General features: G+C 44.7%; 1 protein-coding gene across 3 annotated transcripts in view; it reads right to left on the bottom strand.

The window, feature by feature from the left end:
* UCHL5 (ubiquitin C-terminal hydrolase L5) overlaps positions 1-23,099 on the bottom strand; it is a 168,952-nt gene that overhangs the window by 41,644 nt on the left and 104,209 nt on the right. For all 3 annotated transcript variants that reach the window (XM_073644104.1, XM_073644102.1, XM_073644103.1), the window contains one exon: positions 13,773-13,836. In XM_073644104.1, coding sequence (XP_073500205.1) covers positions 13,773-13,836 — 64 coding nt within the window. The remainder of the gene's footprint in view (positions 1-13,772; positions 13,837-23,099) is intronic.

Below are 23,099 nucleotides of genomic sequence, written 5' to 3' on the forward strand. Positions count from 1 at the left end.
GAGTGGCTCAATGATATTGAGGTCAGGAGACTGAAATGTCCACTCCAGAACCTTCACTTTGTTCTGCTGTAGCCAATGACAGGTCGACTTGGCCTTGTGTTTTGGATCGTTATCATGTTGGAATGTCCAAGTACGTCCGGGCTAATGAGTGCAAATTTGCCTCCAGTATTTGCTGATAACGTGCTGCATTCATCTTTCCTTCAACTTTTACCAAGTTTCCAGTGCCTTTGTAGCTCTCACATCACCAAAACATCAGCGATCCACCTCCGTGCTTTACTGTAAGAACGGTGTTCCTTTCATCATAGGTCTTGTTGACCTCTCTCCAAATGTAACGTTTATGGCTGTGGCCAAAAAGTTCAATTTTGGTCCCATCACTCCAAATTACCTTGTTTCAGAAGTTTTGAGGCTTGTCTCTGTGCTGTTTGGCGCATTGTAGACGAGATACTTTGTGGCATTTGCGCAGTAATGGCTTTCTTCTGGCGACTCGACCATGCAGCTCATCTTTCTTCAAGTGCCTCCTTATTGTGTATCTTGAAACAGCCAACACCGCTATTTTTTTTAGAGAGTCCTGAATTTCAGCTGATGTTATATGTGGGTTTTTCTTTGCATCTCAAACAATTTTCCTGGCAGTTGTGGCTGAAAGCTTTGTTGGTCTACCTGACCGTGGTTTGGGTTTTTACTGAGCCCCTGATTTTCTATTTGTTAAATCACAGTTTGAACGCTGCTGACTGGCATTATCAATTCCTTGGGTATCTTTTTGTATCCCTTTCCTGTGTTATACAGTTCAACTACCTTTTCCAGTAGATCCGTTGACAATTCTTTTGCTTTCCCCATGACTCACAATCCAGAAACGTCAATGGCTGGATGTAAGATGCAAGAGTATGTCTGGATCCCAGAAACTCACTTTGCTTGTAATAATTGTATGTGCATAAAAGCTAACAGGTCATGGTGAGAAGGTTACCTTTAGTAGCCATTCAAAACCATGTGTGTAAAATTCTGAGCATGTTATCAGGCCAAAATCACTAGGGTATGTGAACTTTTGATCAGGGCCATTTGGATGTTTTTGGTTGTCATTAAGATTTAAAGAGAGAAAACACAGTAGTTTGACAATAAATGGCGTCACCCAACCAATAACCATAAGTGGAGAAAAAGTTTTTTTGTTATCATTCATATTCTCTGAAACAAGGCCAATAAAGCAATTCTGTCGGGTTATGTAAACTTTTGAGCACAACTGTGAATGTCGCTCTCTCTCTAGAAAACAATAATAACTGTCACTATACGTAGAACTGTGAATTTCTTTGGGAGACGGAATACAACCGTCACAACCTGATAAGCAGCAAGAATTGCTGGCAACAATTGTTTAATGATGCATGCTCATGTGCCAATGGACATGTTCAGTGCACTGCATACTAAATTGACCATGATTGTGTGTGTACAGTACTGCTTGTGCAGTGCAGCCGGCTGCACTTTTAGTTTAATTCACACAATGCAAATTGCACATTTTTTTTCGCAAAACATTGAACTAATTAACTCACCTCTATCCGAAATCGTATCCACACTACAGAAAAAAACAAACTATTTATCCCTCAGAGTAAATGCCATAAAAAAAACACAAAAATCATGCAAAAATTACTTTTTGCCCTTTGAAAAAAAAAAAAAAAAGTGATCAAAATATCATATATACCCTAATAAGCTAAGAGTGAAAATAACTGCTTGTTCCACAAAAAATAAAGAAGATCTGCTCACAAAACTTTCTGTAGAAAATGAAAAAAGTTATAGGTTCATAAAAACATTTTTTTTTTCACGTGCAAAACACACAAAAAAGAAATCTAAAATTTGGAATTGTAGTTTTGCTAACCTGAAAAAATACAACATGAGTTAGAGTGAACTCTTATTTAATACAGAATTGCTGTTTATTTTAATAAAGATGATGAAAAAAATGGAAAACTATTTGTTGTACCAAAGCAATAAAACATAAATAAACCTGTGTATCTCATTTAAGCTGACTGTTTAAGTGTACCTGTTTCAGAATAAGCGGTAGTGTGCTAACAAGAGGAATAGCTATCGCTGGCTGTTTTATGACTAATATTTAGCATTTATCATCTTTCTCCCCTCTACATGCTATAATTTTCAATTCTATTTTACCAGTGGGTAGAGACTGGCTGCTATGATGTCTCCAATACACAGTCTACCAAGATTCCTACTCTTCTGTACATAAGACAGAAGCAGCAAGTAAGAGATTATACAACAGTACTGAACAGCTTAGTTGTGAATCCAGCTTTGAAGTGAGGTAGAGCAGTTGCTTGAAGGTGCAGCTTCACCTTCCTCCTCTAGAGTAATTAAAGATCAAACTTGATGCCTCACTGTACTGGCAATCTATCTTGCTTTGACCAAGATACCAAGATGGATTTCAGCAATTTATTTTTCCAGAGAGGCTGGTGTGTTCAGAAGGCAGGGGAATAGCCTGGAGTAATGTGGTAATTTGGTGAGCTAGCAGTCCGTATTGTTTGGACCAGTAGGGTTTTTAACTACAGTATTTTGCGGACTATAAGACGCACCCCAAATTTGGGGGAGAAAAAAAAGGAAAACTTTTTTTTTTCTTTTCTAAACGTGGTGGTGCATCTTATAGTCCGCTTTTACGGTAGCTTACCAGGGGGGAAGCTCCGGTGGAGCGGAGGCCCAGGAGGCAAGGTCGCTGCTACAGGAAACTGGCGGCGGCAGGAGTGGGGCAATGCTGTGGGCCCCGGGCAGAGGAAGGGGGTGTCTGGTGGGCCCCCGGCTTGCAGTAAATGTCGGTGCACTTCCCTTAGTTTACACTGCGTTGGACCTCAGGAAAATGGCTGCCAGGGGCGGCGCATGCGCCGATTCAGATCTCGGCACAAGACATCAAGCCGCAGCCTTGCACTACCGAACACTCCTTCCTCCCAGCCCGGGGCCCACAGCATTGCCCCACTTCTGCTACCACCAGCTTCCTCCTTGCTGGGACCCCGCTCCAACGCACCCGCCTCCCCTGGTAAGCTACATTCGGATTATAATTTTCCCCCAAATTTGAGGAGGGTGGGGAGTGTAGTGCGTCTTATAATCAAAAAAATACGGTATTTTGAACTCAGGAGGCAGTAGAAAAGGAAAAGTGCATTACAACTGGAGAAAAGCAGCATTTATCTAATTGTATTATATCCCAAGTTTGTTTGTACTATTGCTTTATGCAAGATTTCAAAGTTATTTTTATTTAAAGGGAACCTCTCGTGAAAAAACACTATTAATTTGCAGATAAGGGGATTAATCTGCAGGTTAATAGTGTTCTAAAGCTGTGCTGCTGTCGCACTAAACTTTATATGCATATAAAAATAATGTATATATAAAAGAGAAATATTATACACTGCTCAAACAAATAAAGGGAACACTTAAAACAACAGAATATTACTCAAAGTAAATCAAACTTCTGTGAAATCAAACTGTCCACTTAGGAAGCAACACTGATTGACAATCAATTTCACATGCTGTTGTGCAAATGGAATAGACAATAGATGGAAATTATTGGCAATTATCAAGACACACTCAATAAAGGAGTATTTCTGCAGGTGGGGACCACACACCACATCTCAGTACCAATGCTTTCTGGCTGATGTTTTGGTCACTTTTGAATGTTGGTTGTGCTTTCACACTCGTGGTAGCATGAGACGTACTCTACAACCCACAGAAGTTGCTCAGGTAGTGCAGCTCATCCAGGATGGCACATCAATGCAAGCTGTGGCAAGAAGGTTTGCTGTGTCTGTCAGTGTAATGTCCAGAGGCTGGAGGCGCTACCAGGAGATAGGCCAGTACACCAGGAGACGTGGAGGGGGCCATAGGAGGGCAACAACCCAGCAGCAGGACCGCTACCTCCACCTTGTGCAAGGAGGAACAGGAGGAGCACTGCCAGAGCCCTGCAAAATGACCTCCAGCAGGCCACAAATGTGCATGTGTCTGCACAAACGGTTAGAAACCGACTCCATGAGGGTGGTATGAGGGCCTGACGTCCACAGATTTGGGTTGTGCTCACAGCCCAACAAAGTGCAGGACGCTTGCCATTTGCCACAGGACACCAGGATTGGCAAAGTCGCCACTGGCGCCCTGTGCTCTTCACAGATGAAAGCAGGTTCACACTGAGCACATGTGACAGAAATGACAGTCTGGAGACGCCGTGGAGAGCGATCTGCTGCCAACAACATCCTTCAGCATGGACGGTTTGGCAGTGGGTCAGTAATGGTGTGGGGTGGCATTTCTTTGGAGGGCCGCACAGCCCTCCATGCGCTCTCTAGAGGTAGCCTGACTGCCATTAGGTACCGAGATGAGATCCTCAGACCACTTGTGAGACCATATGCTGGTGCGGTTGGCCCTCGGTTCCTCCTAATGCAGGACAATGCCAGAACTCACGTGGCTGGAGTGTGTCAGCAGTTCCGGCAAGATGAAGGCATTGAAGCTATGGACTGGCCCGCACGTTCCCCAGACCTGAATCCGATTGAGCACATCTGGGACATCATGTCTTGCTCCATCCACCAACGTCACGTTGCACCACAGATTGCCCAGGAGTTGGCGGATGCTTTAGTCCAGGTCTGGGAGGAGATCCCACAGAAGACCATGCGCAACCTCATCAGTAGCATGCCCAGGCATTGTAGGGAGGTCATACAGGCACGTGGAGGCCACACACAATACTGAGCCTCATTTTGACTTGTTTTAAGGACATTAAATCAAAGTTGGATCAGCCTGTAGTGTGTTTTTCCACTTTAATTTTGGGGGTGACACCAAATCCAGGCCTCCATTGGTTAATAAATTTGATTTCCATTGATGATTTTTGTGTGATTTTGTTGTCAGCACATTCAACTTTGTACAGAACAAAGTATTCAATGAGAATATTTCATTCATTCGGATCTAGGATGTGTTATTTGAGTCTTTATTTTTTTTGAGCAGTGTAGATTGATGACACATTGATATCTAGATTTATTGTAGATCCAATTCAGAATAGGGCATTCAAAATTTGCATAGCTTTATAGATATAAAATATTTTCAAAAAGATCCTCAATATTACATTCAACGTGTGTTCTTGAAATACATAATATTTCAAGAAGGGGTCCACAATGTTTCATTGAAAAGAAAGCCCACTGAGGAAGCAAAATCTGGGCAATACGTCTGGGGATCCCTCTGTCCCTGATTGGTATTCTATTTAAATCTTACCTTTTTCCCCTGGACTAGTTAATGTGTTAATTTACACTCTTTATTATTGGCAGTGTTCATGTGATGTTTGCTGCTGTGTTATTTTTTCTATATTACTGATTACTTTTGCTTTCTCTCCAGTGTCAGGAGGTCTCTTTTGGAATATTTACGGATATTTCGTGTGGGGGAATCTACTGCTATTATTTCAGCTTACACTGTAATTTCTATTGTGGCACATTGGTTTTAACTTGTATGTTTTTGGTGTTTTTCCATAATTGAATAAAAATGTTGAATTTATTTTTTGGGATGTACCTGTTCAAACAGTTTCTTTTCCAATTGTCATGCTCCTTTACTATGCAATGTGCACTCCCCATTATTTTGGTGGTGCCCGCTGCTCTTAGATTATTTCTCATCATACTAACCTGTAACTACTGCATATACTGAGGCAGACTCTGGTGGCCGATCTCCTTAGAAACAAGCTGTACACTATGTAAAATAAAAGCCCTCACAGCAGGGGATACACAGCAGAAAAAAAAAGTCAATTGCAAACGTGCTTCTGTTCATGTTGTCTAAAGCAATTTAACATGAGAGTATCCCATCAAAAAGAGACCGGATACCTAAGACATGGATGCTCTATTGCATTAGGTTTTTCTTCAATAAACATTTTAGTTGTCAAAACTTAGCCAAATCGCATACCAGAACAAGCTATCTTATCAAGGATTTCATCCTGCAGAAGGATTGGTAAATATTTGGTTAATACTTTACTTCTAAAAACAGATTACAAAATGTAGTTACAAACGTAAATAGATCAGGATAGAAGCATAATATAACAGCTTTGTCTCTGAATGATATCTGTCCTTCTTAGTCCCTCAAAAAAAATACCAAAGTTACTATTTTGATCATCAAATGGTCAGATATATTCGTGAGGAAGAAACTTCTGCAAAGGTCTAAAATCCACACTGATAGTTACTCAAATAGGAGGTGTAAAAAAGGTGTGCAGTATGTCAGTAGTACATACACTGACAACATTTTAAAACCTCCATACATACACTAAGATGAGCTCATGGATGTATCAACTTCTATCGAGAACACTGACAGACTATAACCACATGAAAAAAAAATTACTAGACTCTGCCAGTATGCCTACATTGGAATGGAAACATACAGATCATCAAAAAATGAATTCGAGATGGGTGGAAGAGCTGCAAAAACAAAGATATCCCAGATGCTATCATAAGCCACGACTCAAGTCTTAAAAAGGTTATCCACTACTATATCTTTGATGACCAATTCTATCCATGGACCCAAACAACAAATTGCGACTTAGAGACCTCCCCAAGACTCATGTTCTTGTCCTGTATGAGGAAGCATGTTTTCAACGTGAGCATCAAAACCAGCTGATGCAGGCAATTAGTGTGGTGGCAACTCATCTGCAGGATTTGTCCACCTCTGTTTCCACCTTGTACCGCACCTCAAATGTGGCCGGTCATCCTTACTCAACATTGACATGCTCTCCAGTGAAGGCGCCTAAGGCTCCAGTTCTTGGTGGAGCAGCTAAGCTCCTACTTCCACTCCTGACCCGCTACGATGGAGATCCCTAGGAGAGTTGCAGCTTTATTAAACTAGTGAGAAAGATTGCTCTCCAAAACTATTGAACAAGGTCACCCTGATATGGGGAGAGGTCGCTCTCCACTTCCGCTGCCAACCGCATCCATCAGGACCTGGTCCTTCAACTTCAGCTTCCTACACAACAGCTAGAGCAATCCCTAGTTATTGCCTCCATTGAAGGACAACTCCTGGCAGAATCTATTTGATATATCACACAGCCAGTCACATTACGGATCGAAGTCCTGTATTTCAAAATAATTTCTTTCTACATGCTGCCTAAGTATGCAAACTCGGTTTTTCTGGGCCTTCCATGGTTGCGTTTAGACGTGCTGGTTGTTGACTGGTCCACAGGCCTGGTGCTTCAGTGGGGACAGTGTTGTTCTACCAACTGCGTTGTCAAGGTCTCGGCCAAGTCTCCGTCTACCGTGCCTTTGAAGCTTTCTTCTCTGCTCACTTATGCCTTTGCAGACATCTTTTGTGAAAAGGCGGCAGCGGTCTTGCAATCCCGCAGACTTTATGATTGTTCCATAAACCTTCAGTCTGGCAACTCTCCACCCCGGGGCCAAGTATATCCCCCATCTCTACCAGAGACTGAGTACATCCGAGAAAATTTAGCCAAGGGATTTATCCAGCCGGATTATTTTTAGTGACAAAGAAGGATGGTTCTCTTTTTCCCTGTATTGACTATCGGAGCCTTAACAATAATCAACGTTAACAACATGTATCCCCTCAGCCTTTGATTTCTGAACTATCTGATAGAATCGGGTGGGCAAAGATTTTCACTAAGGTGGATCTACGAGGGGCTTATACCTTGATCCACATCCGCAAGGGCGACAAATGGAAGATTACCTTCAATACCCGGTCACTACAAGCATCTCACCATGCCCTTTGGTCTGTATAATGCACCCGCCATGTTTTAGGAATTTATTAATGACATCTTCCTGGACCCTCTATGTTTCTGTGGTTGTGTATTTGGACAACATCCTGAAATCTCCCATGATTTACCTACCCATAGAAAACCCATCTATCATGTTCTGCAGCATCCACGGGAGAACAATTTGTTTGCCAAATTGTCCAAATTTGTCTTTGAAAGTTTCTCCTTGCCATTCCTCGGCTACATTGGTTTCCAGCCGGGGTCTGGTAATTAATCCTGATCTACTGTTCTTTCCTGACCTCGTCCTCAAGGCTTGCATGCCATCCAACAATTCATGGGTTTCCTCAACTTCTACAGGCAATTTATTCTTCACTTCTTGTCCCTCATAGCGCCTATCTCAGCCTTAATCAAGAAGGGTGCTAATGCCAAGTTCTGGTCTGATTTGGCTTAGCCAGGCTTCCAAGCACTTGAAAGGAGCCTTTACGAGAGCTCTTGTGCTGTACAACACCAATCTTAGTAAGCAGTTTTTTCTGGAGGTGAATGCCTCCTCTATGGGTGCTGGGGCAGTCCTTCTGCAAAGGACTTATTCGGGGGAAGTCTGTCACTTGTGGCTTTTTCCATAAGCAGTTTTCTCCAGCAGATGAAAACTATATTATTGGGAATCATGAACTTCTGGCCATTAAGATGGTGCTTAAGGAATGGTGACATCTACTGGAAGATTCCAGCTTTCCAGTAATAATATATCTGAATCATAAGAATTTAACCTTTCTGCAGTCAACCCAACGGTTAAATCCTCGTTAAGCCAGGTGGGCACGCTTTTCCGCCTGCTTCGACTGGGAGTTGAATTCCCACCCTGCGGAAATGAATGTTAAAGCAGATGCCTTGTTTTGATGCTTTGATGTGTCCAATTCTGAGGAAAAACACAGATCATCATTAATCTGGCTAGGATTGTTAAGCAGCTTCTGCTTTTTTTAAAAGACATTCCCTCCAGGTAAGACCGTTGTTCCTTTTGCTAAAAGAAGGAGAATTATGTCCTGGGGACACAAATCCAAGCTGGTTGGCCATGTGGGCATAAGCAAGTCTACTGAGCTGATTGCTCGCCACTTCTGGTGCCCTTCGCTAGTAAATGATGTTCGGGATTTTGTAACTGCCTGTTCTCTGTGCACCAGAAAACAAGACTCACAGAAACAAGCTTGCTGGTCTCCTTCAGCCTATGTCGCGGTTTCTTCTGTTCCCTGGCAACACATCGCCTTGGATTTCATCACGGACCTGCCCCTCTCTGAGGGTAACAACATCATCTGGATCATAGTGGACCGGTTCTCCAATATGGCTCACTCCATTTACCTGGTTGGACTCCCCTCCCACTCTGTTCTTTCAGCATCTTCCTCTTCACATGGTCTCTGATCATTGGGTCCAGTTCACATGGAAATTTTGGAAAGCTCTTTGCAAGCTGCTCAATTGTCCAGCTGGATTTCTATTCCTCAGAACAATGGGCAAGTGGAAAGGGGCAATCAAGTTCTTGAAAATTACCTATGCCACTTCATCTCTGCCAGGCACGATGATTGGATGCAGTTACTTGCCTGTGCGGAGTATTTACGAGTATTTATAAGAGCCCCTGTGATACCAACTATGTAAACAGATTGTCTCAACTCAAACAATGATAGGTGAGCCCTGCACCTTTACCTCTGACATGTGATATACACACTAAGCTTTGGGGGGGAGAGGGCACTTCTGCCATTCAGGGGGCTGAGCCCAGAGAAGCAGAAGGGACATGTGTTTCTGAGACAGAGGGAGTTTTGGGACAGAGATTCAGACGGACTTTGGAAGGAGAATGAGAGACATCCTCCAGGACAGCAGATGGATTGCATGGCATTACCAAAAAGACACAGATTTGAATTCGATATTATTCTAGCCTAAGGGTACCAGCCCCGACTGGAAAGATTCAGATCTGTTCCATTAACCATCAGAGAGAGACATGGATACATTTTGGGGAGTCCAGGAGAGGACGAAAAAGTCACCTGGCCCATGGATATGTTGTTTTGGGGTTGCCAGGAGGGACCCACGGGTTGCCTAGAACCCATGGAGACATTTGGAGTTGCAAGGAGGGACCCACCGGTCGCCTGGCCCCATGGAAAATCTCGGAGAGGCCAGATTTGTAGCCTCGGGTCTCCTGGTCTTGTACCTCAATGGACTGCTAGCTTCCTAAGCTTGCCGCTACCTCCTCTCTGTGGGGGCCCGCCAGAAGCGGGGGGCCATTGGTTGAGGTAGTTGGCCCTGGAAGTCTCCAAAGTTGCAGCTGTTCCATCACAGGCAGGCAGAGAAGGAAGGGTGAGACTGTGTAATGTTGTACCATTCTGGGTATTTGCTGGGACTGTTCTGTGTGTTTATTGTCCGCTTTGTGGTTCAATAAAGCATTGCCACGCCGTTTTACTCTCGCCCTGTGTTGTCTAAGTAGCGTTACGCCCACGGAAGACCCCGGGTCTTCACATACTCCCTGTCAGAATTCTGCACTGTTGCCTAGATGCCACACTTGGGGGATGTAACCAGCTCTATCCTTATTCTAGAGGAGCTGGTCACACCCTCTTTAGAGTTTTCCTGTCTGGCAGACACTGGACATAACATCATGACAGACACCACACACCCAGCCTCTGCCAGACCTGCCTCCTGCTTCAGCCTCCCTGTGCCAGCACACAGTGTAAGCCAGCAGTGGCTGGACTCAGCTGATTGGACTAACCAGTTCAATCAGTTGTTAGCAGTGACATACAGAAAAATTAAAAGTGGAACGAGGAACTGATAGTGTCTTCCTCCACCGTTTAATCTCAGCAAAGACTGAAGATCCTGCCAGGTCCTTAGGGTCACATTAGAGCCTCATGTAACTGGAAAAAATAAAAAAGCCGCTGCAGAACCCCCAGGAAAGAAAAGACTTCTACATAGGTCAGTATAATGTGCTGTTTTTCTGTCTATTATCTATATATATTATGTACCCATCTGTCACGAACAGTCCCCTGCTCCTCCCTATCGTCAGGACAATTACAATAAACAGAGGATTAACGGAGGAGGCCGCTGCCATTTCCACTACTAGGCCGATTATTGGGGAACTCACAGTGAGAGCATTGTATATATACAACCGATTCCAACGCATGAAATATAAAAATAGCTCGGTATGGTCACTGCCATCTGCACAATCACTCAAGATTGATTATTAGCTGCCACCAACAGTCGTTTTACAGGCCGATTGGACACCGGATACAGGAGGTCTATGCGGTTTACAGAGCAAGAGGAACAGAACGATTACATTTTATATTTAATCCTGAAAGATAGGTACCGTTTATAACAATATACAAAAGATTTTACAAAGGGGACAAAACAATACAGCATATACAATTACATAAAATAAAAGGATAAACAAAAGAAAATTACGTCACTGCAATGGCTTCAGCTTTATTGAGGGAGGTACTCCAGAAAGAAAAAGGACAGGAACCAACAGTTAGCTGCACCCCCAAGGACTGGCAAGTACCAATATTTGGCATTTGGCGGGAGGAGATATTGCTGTCATCTTTCCCATCACGATTTTATCTGTTCATAGATAGGAAACATGGCATGGCTATTATCTGGACAATTTTAATTTGGGGCTGATAGGAATGTGTCACAGTTAGGAGAAGAACATGCACATTTTCTAATCTTAATCCCAAAGTTGAAAATGTATAACCCATCAATATTGGAGTGATACAGAACCCAATATTCCTATCTCAACAATGGAGTCGGGCTGGCTACCACAGATTCTTTTATGAATGGAAGTTCATCCTGAAGAGCACAGTTTTTTTCAGTGGAACAAAGGGACCCCTGCTTCTTGAATATACAAATTTTAGACTGTCTTTTCCCACAATAGATATCCTTTTTTAATCACCTGTCCACAGCAGGGAGGCACGGCTTCAAAGGGTTTTTAATTAGTTTTTCTCACTTCCTAGCTATGACTAATTTACTCTCTGCCCCATATGTCCAATGAGGTCTATTTCTAAGAGTTTGAACTGTAAGCTCTTGTCCTAGATGTTCTATGTGAGGAGGTGTGAATGCCCCCTCCCTGAAGAGGTTGTATGGATTTTAATCATTCTGTGACACTATCTATCCATCTATCAGGTCCTATAGATCTATAGATATCCATGCACATACATATATATTCTATATCTGCTGAAAACCTTTGTGCTTGCCATGACTATTTTCCTGTGCAAGCCAGCCTGTAAAGACCCCGTCACACTAAGCGAGATCGCTAGCGAGATCGCTGCTGAGTCACAAGTTTTGTGACGCAACAGCGACCTCAGTAGCGATCTCGCTACATTTGACACTTAGCATCGACCAGGCCCCTGCTGTGAGATCGCTGGTTGTGTCGGAATGGTCTGGACATTTCTTTGATCGTTGAGGTCCCGCTGGGTAGCATGCATCGGTGTGTTTGACACCTTACCAACGACCTTGTTGACGACTCAGACACAGAAACACATAGGCGTGCATCGTTATACAGATCGTTACGGGTCGCTGCATCGCTGCTGCGTCGTTGGGAAGATCTGACTGTTTGACATCTCACCAGCGACCACATAGCGACGCAGCAACGATCCCTGACAGGTCGTATCGTTGTCGGGATCGCTGTAGCGTCGCTTAGTGTGACGGGGCCTTAACTGACGTCAATAGGAGATCAGCATTTTAAATTTAGGTAGCAGTGCTGATGCAATGCTATATATAGAAAAATAAAATCAGATGATCACAGCTCCAAGTCCCCTAAAGGAACTATTAAATACAGAAAAAATATATAAAGTTCAAATCACCCCCTCTTACCCCATTTAAAATACTAAAAAAAAATTGCACATTTGGGATTACTGTGTTCTTAAAAGTCAGACTCCTCAAAGTATAAATTAATCCTATCGGTAAAACGGAGTAATGAAAAAAGGAATCGAAACGCTAGAACCAAGTTGTTTTTTTTGCCACCGCAACATTGCAAAAAAATGCAATAAGAGGCGATCAAAGATTGTATCTACCCCAAAATTAGATCAATAAAAGTGTCAGTTTAGGGCGCAAAAAATAAGCCCTCACACAGCCCCTGTCCCGAAAATTGAAAATGCTACGGTCTCAAAAAATGGTGACATAAGCAAACTTTTTTTTTTTTTTCAAACTTTTGATTTTTTTTCTCCAATAAAGCAAAAAAACCTATGCATGCTTTGTTATCTGCATAATCGTACTGACCTGGATGATCATATTGCCAAATCAGTTTTCCCATATAGTGAACATGGTAAATAAAAAACCCAAAAAACTATTGTAGAAAGTGCACTTTTTTCCCCAATTTCATCACACTTGGAATTTTTCTTCTGCTTTCCAGTGCATCACATGAGAACATGAATGGAGTCATTCATAATTACAACTTGTCCCGCAAAAAACAAGCTCTCATACGGCTATATAGACGGAAGAATAAAAAAGTTATGGCTCTTGGCAGATAAAGATGATTGATAGAGTTAATAAATTTGACCCCAACTATGGAAAATTTACAGTGGGAGGAGCACACCTGAGCAACATGCATTTTTTCACCGCATAAATAAGCAATTGATAAATATACCAATATGTATTTGATCGCAGAGGTGTTTTTACGCAGAGAGAAAAAAATATGTTTCGACAGGAGTATAAAGAGAAAGCAGCAGTATTTTTCTGAACTTTCTGCCACCATTAGGCTCCATTCAGTCATTGAGTCACATACATGATCTGTCTTTTTCAAGTCTAGAACACGCACTCATTATAATCTGTTCACATGGGCTGCAAAAAGCACGGTGACATAAGTTTTTGATCCAAGTCACGGATCAAAATTACTCATAGAAGTATATGGTTCTGTGAAAATCATGGACAGCACATGGACGGCATCAGTATATCATCCCTGTGCTGTCCATGATTAACATTGCAATGTTTAGGAGAAGTTTTGTAATTTATTCAATTTTTCATATTTAAACCTCACGAATGGTAAAAAGTTGTCCGTGTTTTTATGTACGACAAAAATCATGGACGGCTAAATGAGGACTTCTAGACAATAGTGATAAAAATTTAGAAGAAAAAACAAAATTACTTTTGCATCCGTGCCTCTATCACAGGCTTAACAACAGCAATCCATTCATCATGACTGCATGGACCTGCAAGAAAACAAAAATTCTATTACGGTACGTTGTCAGGCAAAGGATTGGAATAACAGATTGCAGAATGTGAAATATGGGTTAACCTTGTTTGCACATAGTCACAGCCGAAAGTCTTTCTCCTGGAAAATTGTTACAATTACAAATGTTTTGCTATGCACATGTTTATTTCCTTGGTATGTATTGGAACACCACAAAAAAAAAAAAAAGGAAAAAAGGCAAAATGGGACATAATTTCACACAAAACCCGGCCGGACAAGATTGTTGGCACCCTCAACTTCATATTTGGTTGCACATCCTTTGGAATAAATAACGGCAATCACTTTCTATAACCATCAACAAGCTTCTTACATCTCTCAACAGGTATTTTGGACCACTTTTCTGCTATACATTCTATACCACTCTTCTGTTCTGATATAAATAGCAGTGCTGATGCATTGCTATGTATAAGACAACTGACCTGATGAACACAGCTTCAAGTTCCCTAACGGAACTATTGAATACAGAAAAAAGTGAAAAAAAATCCAAAATGATTAAATCACCTTATTAAAAAAACACATATTTAGTATCTAAGAATTAGTAAAACTCTTATCAAAATATAAAAAAATTAATCAGATCAGTAAACGGCATAACAAAGAATAAAAACCGCTGTAATTAAAGCTTTTTTGGCTGATGTAACATTGCAATAAAAGGCAATCAAAACATTGTATCTACCTCAAAATTGTATCATTAAAAGAATCAGATCAGGGTGCAAAAAATGAGTCAAATAAAAAGGAAAACGTTACAGGTTTCTTAAAATGGCGACAAAAGGAGAAAAAAAAAAAAATTGGAAATTTGTGAGAATTTTTCTTCACCACTTAAATAAAAAAAAAAAACACTATACATGTTTGGCATCTGCATACTCATACTGACTGGGAGAATCATATTACAGTGAACATGGTAAACAAAAGAATTGTTAAGCTACATTTTGTTTTGCAATTGTAACACTTAGTGTACTGCAAAAAAGGAAAAAAATTCTGTGTGGTAAAAAGTATGATGTCATTCAAAAGTACAACTAGTCCAGCAGAAAAACAAGCCCTCATGTGGCTATATTGACGGAAAATGAAAAATATAAAATAAAAAGTTATGGCTCTTAGAAAAAAGGGAGGAAAAAACTAAACAGAAAATGCCCATGGTGTGGAAGGGTTAATCAGCACAACAGGAGGGTTGGGCAATACATGCACTTCTCAGGAGAATGCTGAACAGCTCTGCTATGTTCCTTCTTAAATCAGTACCGCAGTGGGGTTGGGTGTTACAAGGTTAGCTTGCAGGTGATCAGATGAGCATGGTGACAGCCCCTGAAGACAACACAATTTATTAGGCTGGAGTCACACGAACGTATATATATGAAAATGGGTCTGAATTTCAGACAAGAGAGTTGTCCGAGTGAAATCAGTTTTTTATTGTGTATGTAATGTGAGTGCAATCCGATTGCAATCAAATGTGATTTTTTTTTCTCACATGCATTCCGTATGCAATGTTTTTTTTAATGTGATCTTTTACATACTGTAAATACTATATGCTATTTTCCCAAAAAAATAAAGCAATCTTATATAAAAATAACAGATATAAAGATGAATATATAGTTATACAGTGGGGAAAAAAGTATTTAGTCAGTCACCAATTGTGCAAGTTCTCCCACTTAAAAAGATGAGAGAGGCCTGTAAGTGATATCATAGGTAGACCTCAACTATGAGAGACAAAATGAGAAAACAAATCCTGAAAATCACATTGTCTGATTTGGAAAGCATTTTTTTTCAAACTTTGGTGGAAAATAAGTATTTGGTTAATTACAAAAGTTCATCTCAATACTTTGTTATATATCCTTTGTTGTCAATGACAGAAGTCAAATGTTTTCTGTAAGTCTTCAGAAGGTTGGCACACACTGTTGCCGGTATGTTGGCCCATTCCTCCATGCAGATCTCCTCTAGAGCAGTGATGTTTTGGGGCTGTCACTGGGCAACATGGACTTTCAACTCCCTCCAAAGGTTTTCTATAGGGTTTAGATCTGAAGACTGGCTAGGCCACTCCAGGACCTTGAAATGCTTCTTTTTACAAAGCCACTCCTACTTTGCCCTGCCAGTGTGCTTGGGATCATTGTCATGCTGAAAGACCCAGCCACGTTTCATCTTCAATGCCCTTGCTGATGGAAGGAGGTTTGCACTCAAAATCTCACGATACATGGCCCCATTCATTCTTTCATGTACACGGATCAGTAGTCCTGGTCCCTTGGCAGAGAACAGCCATAAAGCATGATGTTGCCACCCCCATGCTTCACAGTAGGTATGGTGTTCTTTGGATGCAACTCCGCATTCTCTTTCTCCTCCAAATACGCAGAGCTGTGTTTCTACCAAACAGTTCTACTTTGGTTTCATCTGACCATATGACATTCTCCCAATACTCTTCTGGATCATCCAAATGCTCTCTAGTAAACTTCAGAAGGGTCCGGACATGTAATGGCTTAAGCAGGGGGAGACGAATGGCACTGCAGGATCTGAGTCCCTGGTGGCGTAGTGTGTTACTGACGGTAGCCTGTGTAACGTTGGTCCCAGCTCTCTGCAGGTCATTCACTAGGTCCCCCCGTGTGGTTCTGGGATTTTTGCTCACCGTTCTGGAGATCATTTTGATCTGTGTGGAGCTCCAGATCGAGAGAGAATATCAGTGGTCTAGGTCTTCCATTTTCTAATTATTGCTCCCACAGTTGATTTATTCACACCAAGCTGCTTGCCTATTGCAGATTCAGTCTCCCCAGCCTGGTGCAGGGCTACAATTTTGTTTCTGGTGTCCTTCAACAGAGCTTTGGTCGTCACCATAGTGAAATTTGGAGTGTAACTGTTTGAGGTTGCGGACAGGTGTCTTTTATATTTATAACAAGCTCAAACAGGTGCCAGTACTACAGGTAATGAGTGGAGGACAGAGGAGCCTCTTAAAGAAGAAGTTACAGGTCTGTGAGAGCCAGAAATCTTGCTCGTTTGTAATTGACCAAATACTTGATTTTCCACCAAAATTTGAAAAAAGCAGGATTTTGGTAAGAACTTACCTGTAAAATCCTTTTCAGCGAAGGAAGGAAGGGAGACACAGATTCTCTACTTCGTGGGTAGGCGGAGCCCCATAGGATAGTCACCTCAGATTGGAAAAAGATGACCGGCCCCTCCAGTATATAGGCTCCTCCTACTCCCATGTTCATCAGTCCATACACAAGCTAAGGAAGAGCAGACCAACCAGCAGAACAACATATCCCCTTCTGAAATTTCAGAAATGAGAGAAAACAGGTTATGTAATAGAAACACACAGTCTTAGGCATACCCCATTGGACCTGACAACTGTGTAGAGCTGGCGAAACTGGAAGGAGAGCCGTAGAGCGCTAAACCCAGTCCAGAAGATCGACATCAGGAAGGAGACGCGCTGCATCTAGAAACACAAAAAAACACTTCTGCCCTGGGAGGGTGCTGTGTCTCCCTTCCTTCCTTCGCTGAAAAGGATTTTACAGGTAAGTTCTTACCAAAATCCGGCTTTCAGCAGCAGAAGGGAAGGAAGGGACACACAGATTCTCTACTTCGTGGGACGTCCTAAAGCAGTACCTACTTAAGGGTGGGAAATAGAGGCAGAAGCTTCCATACCCTAAAACTTAGGCAAGAGCGCAAACCGCGCTAAAATAACAGAAAACTAAGTAAAGGGATAACTTAAATTACCGCCGCCTGCAGGACCCTACGTCCCAGGGCCGCATCGGCTGAAGCACTTACGTCCACCTTATAAAACTTAGTAAAGGTGTGAAAGGAGCGCCAGGTGGCCGCCCGGCAGAGCTGCGCTTCCGAGGTCCCCTGACGAAAAGCCCACGATGAGCCAATGGCTCTCGTGGAATGAGCTTTAACTTTAACCGGACAAGGCTCGCCCTTGAGCCGGTACGCTTCCAGGATAGCTGAACGGATCCACCGAGCTATCGTGTTCTTGGAAGCACGTTGACCACGCAGACGACCTGCCGGAATTATAAAAAGAGAGCCCGACTTCCGAAAACCTTGGGTAATCGTAAGATAGAACTTCAATGCCCGCACTAAGTCCAACGAGTGCAAGGCCCGCTCCCTTGGATTCTTAGGTCCTGGACAAAGAGAAGGCAACACAATGTCCTGATTAATGTGGAATTGTGACACAACCTTAGGCAAAAAATCTTCACGAGTACGAAGCACCACGCGATCCGGAAAAAATTCCAGAAAAGGAGGTGAGCAAGAAAGTGCTGCCAATTCCGATACCCTTCTCAAAGAGGTGACTGCCACCAAGAAGGCCACCTTCCAAGAAAGTAGTGAAAGTTTAGCAGAATCCATAGGCTCAAAAGGCCTATGCTGAAGGGCTTCCAGGACTAGATTAAGCCGCCATAGAGCCACAACTGCCCTCCGTGGCGGAAACTGACGTGCGACTCCGCGAATAAAAGAGCGCACATCCCTACGAGAGGCAATAGCCTTCCTAAAAAGTGCGGAAAGAGCAGATACCTGTCCCCGCACCGTACTAACTGCCAAACCCCTGGCCAGACTAGATTGCAGAAAGGCCAAGAAGTTGGGGATGGAAAAAACCCTCGGGTTTCTTGAGGATCCAGAACACCATGAATAGAAAGACTCCCAAGTTCTGTGATAAATCCTGGACGTAGCTGGACTCCGGGCCGCCCGCAAGGTAGCAATGACCTCGGGCGAAAAACCGCGACGGGTCAAGATCTCGGTCTCCAGAGCCACGCCGTCAAACGAAGGGACCTCCGGTCCGGATGACGAATGGGCCCCTGAGTGAGCAAGTCCGGGCGAAGGGGCAGCGGAAACGGAGGTGCCGCCTGAAGAGACACCAGCGTCGAATACCATGTCCTCCGCGGCCAGTCTGGTGCTATCAGAATTATTGATACCCTTTCGAGTTTGATCCGCCGGATCACCAGAGGTAGTAAGGATATCGGCGGAAACACATAGATCAGCTTGAACTGACCCCACGGGGCCACTAGAGCATCCACCGCCACCGCCTCCGGGTCCCTGTACCTGGACATGAACGTCGGAACCCTGGCGTTCAGCCTGGATGCCATCAAGTCCACCTGAGGAGTCCCCCAACGGGAACACAGCAGAGAAAACACTTCTGGATGGATACTCCATTCCCCAGGGTCCACTTGCTCGCGACTGAGGAAGTCCGCCGAGATATTCAACACCCCTGGAATGTGAATTGCAGAGATTGCTGGAACTTTGGACTCGGCCCAGACCAGGATCCGAGAGACCTCCGACATGAGACTGGAACTCCTCGTCCCGCCTTGGTGGTTGATGTACGCGACAGCCGTAGCGTTGTCCGACTGGATCCGGACCGATAGACCGCTCAATAAGACCGCCCAATGTTGGAGGCAGAGAAATATTGCTCTCAACTCCAAAATGTTGATCGGGAGAGACGACTCCTTTGGCGACCAGACTCCCTGAATCCAGAGGTTGTTCCAAACTCCCCCCCAGCCTGTCCGGCTGGCATCGGTTGTCACCACCGACCATCTCGGAGGAAGGAAGGATTTCCCCACGGATAGAGTCTCCGGACGTAACCACCATCCAAGAGATTCTCGCACCCTGCGGGAGATAATGACCGAGCGATCCAGAGAAGTTAGCGGTCGATCCCAATGGGTCAGAATAAGGCTCTGGAGATCCCGGGAATGAAATTGTGCAAATGGTACTGCTTCCATAGTTGCCACCATTTGACCCAGAAGGCGCATGCATTCCCGAAGGGACATTGACAGCGCCGACCTCATAGCCTGGACCAGAAGACGAAGGTTCGTCTGTTTGACAGGAGGCAGGGACACAACTGCCCGAACAGTATCGAACTGCATCCCCAGGAAAAGAATGGACTGTGCTGGCTCCAATGACAATTTCTTCCAATTGATCAGCCACCCGAAGTCCATCAGGTACTGAAGGGAGAGATCGCGAGCCGCTATTGCCTCCTCCGCTGTGGGTGACACTATGAACAGGTCGTCCAGGTAGGGGAGGATCGTAACCCCCTGTCTTCGAAGAAGCGCCATGAGAGGAGCCAGAATTTTTGTAAAAACCCTGGGAGCAGAGGTCAACCCGAAAGGCAGGGCCGCAAACTGGTAATGGGTTTGACCTATAGCGAAACGCAAGAAACGCTGGTGAGCCCTGCCGATAGGGATATGCAAATAGGCGTCGCGGATGTCTATGGACACCAAGAAATCGTACTGCGACAGGGTCGCTATCACCGATCGGAGAGACTCCATGCGGAACTTCCGTGTCCGGAAGTAAATATTCAAATCCCTGAGATCCAGCACCGGACGAAACTTGTCCTCCTTTTAGGGGACCACAAAAAGGTTGGAATAAAAACCCTTTCCCTGGTCTTCCGGAGGAACCTGAACCACCACACCCTGCTGTAGTAGAGAGTCGACCTCCTGAAACAGTGCGGCAGCCAGTCTTGGCACGGACGGAATGCCCGTCAGACGAAACCTGTCTGGAGGCAGCGAATGAAACTCTATGAAATAGCCTGCCGACATAACCCGTGTCACCCAGGCGTCTGCTATGTGGGATGCCCAGATCGACCCGAATTGTAGCAGACGACCTCCCACCCGAGAGCCCTCGGGGGGATCCCTAGCGTCAGTCAGCCTTAGCGGACTTTTTATCAACCTCCCGTCTGTCCTGACGGGACCGTTTCTTCCAAGGAGTACAAGATTTCTGGGCGGATCTACCGGAGGATGAGGGACGACCCAATCTCCAAGAAGGCTGACTGAATCGTCCCCTGGCCCGAAAAGACCGAAGACCTCTGCCGGGCCCTGTCCTGCTGGCTGTGGATGCCACTGCCTTTTTCCCAGGCAGAGTAACATCCTTAGCTTTAGCTTTGGCAATTAGTTCCGAAAGATCTGAACCAAAGAGCTGACCGCCTTTATATGCCAGACTAAGCAATCCCTGTTTGGATACTGCATCCCCGGTCCACTGTTTAAGCCACAGAGCTCTTCTAATCGTGACTGCCGAAGCCTGAGCCCTGGACAGAATTGAAGCAGTGTCCAGTACTGCATCTCTGCCATAACACATAGCTTCTTCCATTCGCTGAAAAAGCTTTTCCACTTCTGAACGCGAAGTCCCATCCTGCCACGCCGCACGCAGCTGATCCAATCACCGCAGAGAAGCCTCACCGGCCCACATGGCCCCCAAGGCCGCTCGGAAACCATGACCCGCGGCTTCATAGATGGATTTCGCCGCTGACTCCGATCTTCTGTCCAAAGGATCCTGAAGATTGGTTCTCCCTTTAACAGGAAGCAGGGAAGACTTGGTCAGCTGAGACAGAGATATATCCACCTCAGGAGAGGGAACCCAATTAGTAACCATCTCCTTGGCACAGGGATATAGGGCATCAAAAAAACGCGTTCCTCGGAAGCGTTTATCCGGACACTGACGCTCCTTCTCCACCACTTCGTTAAGTTCCTCATGCGCAGGTAATGTAGAAAGAACACGGCGCGTCTTCTGATACAGACGGCCCGACCTAGACGGTCTTGTCGGCTCTTCAGACAGCTCTAATACTTCCCGCATGTCCTTAATAAGCCCATCTACGCGACCAGAAAGAGAAACAGAGCGATCCTGTTGATCCTCCTCTTTGGACTCAGAAATTTCATCAACCTAATCTGTTGGTGAATCCGAAGCCTCTGATGCGCTCTGCGAGGGAGACAACGCCACCATAGTCTTGCGGCGCTTTTTACCTCGTGGCATTGGGTGTGATCTAGCTGACACCCACTGTCCCAGGAGACTAGAGAGACTATCAATGGAGCGAGTGAGCGCCTCCACCTTAACATCACTGAGCGTTGAACTTGATGTAGTAGAAGGCCTGAGTGTATCAGAGGCGTGCGACTGAACCTGAAACGGATCAGGAGACCGATCCGCACTCCCAGGCCCCTGATCCGACATGCCACCCACACCAGATGCCAGGATGTACAACAAGGATGGCAAAAAAGTGTGAAAGCTGCACAGCCTGTTTTCAAAACTCACTTTTTTTATTTTATTTTTTTTTTTTTATATATATGCGACAGGCTCTGAAGGGTTAAAGCTCACCCTTAGAAAAGAGCTACCCCAGAAATGCCGAGCAAAAAATCAATAGGGGGAAACTCCCTTAAACACCATGTGTTTCCCCTAAAGTTCCACTTTTTCAGAAGGGGTTAACATCACAGCAACTATAATACTACACAGCCTAAAAGGTCAGTGAAGTAAATAGCTTTAGGAGAGAAAGCGGCAGTGCTCCTGAGGACTCCTAATAGGTAGCCTGGAGAGACAGCACTGACAAAGAACCCCTGCCAGAGGCAGAGGGGACTCACCGGTACTGCGGCGACCGCTCCTCCTAAGTGTGTGGACGGACGGGGAGCAGAGAGCAGGAGGCGCCGCTGGACGCCGGAGGGAGAAGCAGGGACCGCCAGCATACGCTCAACCAAGCGCTTCCTGCCTAGGTAATGACGGCAGGAAGCCAGGAGACGCTAAGCCATGCCCCCGCTAGGCCACGCCCCCCACCTTATTCAAACAACAAAAATGAGGGCAGAAAACTTCCTACCTCTATGAAGGCAGGAAGCAAGTCAATAAAAGCAAGAAAACGCGCGCCAATACAGGGAGCTTCCTGCCTCAATGAAGGCAGGAAGCAAAAACGAAAAAGCATGCGCAAATAAAAAATAAAAATTACTGGCCTCCGTCTCTGCTCCCCAGTCAAGCCAGCGTCTGAAATAGACAAGAAACACACAGGCAGTACACTTGCCGTAGCCGTCAAAGATACTCTTTAGACCAAAGAGTACTTACCCGGCTGAACGCCACAGGGATCCTCAGGGATGTGTGGCGCCATGGCCCTTTGCTCCCCCCTATGGCAGAGCACGCAGGGACCCTCTCAGATGTGTGGTGTGCGCCTCCGCCAGGGAGCGCCCTGTATCCCCCGGGGCCGGCAGCCATAAGTGGGAACCTCTTCAAGGGGTACACAGAGCTGCCAGGGGAGGGTCAGGGGTCTCAGCAGCGCCGAGACCCCCAGAGACCTCTAGACCACGGGGGGTCCAGGACTCGCTGGATATAAAATAACAACTCTTCTGAGGAGCTGCCGAAGCAGCGACTATCCTCTGAGACCTGAGATAAAAAGACTGATGAACATGGGAGTAGGAGGAGCCTATATACTGGAGGGGCCGGTCGTCTTTTTCCAATCTGAGGTGACTATCCTATGGGGCTCCGCCTACCCACGAAGTAGAGAATCTGTGTCTCCCT

The sequence above is a fragment of the Phyllobates terribilis genome, unplaced genomic scaffold (genome assembly GCF_046119375.1).
Source record: "Phyllobates terribilis strain yellow unplaced genomic scaffold, ASM4611937v1 Scaffold_8__6_contigs__length_399053987, whole genome shotgun sequence".
Taxonomy (NCBI): domain Eukaryota; kingdom Metazoa; phylum Chordata; class Amphibia; order Anura; family Dendrobatidae; genus Phyllobates; species Phyllobates terribilis.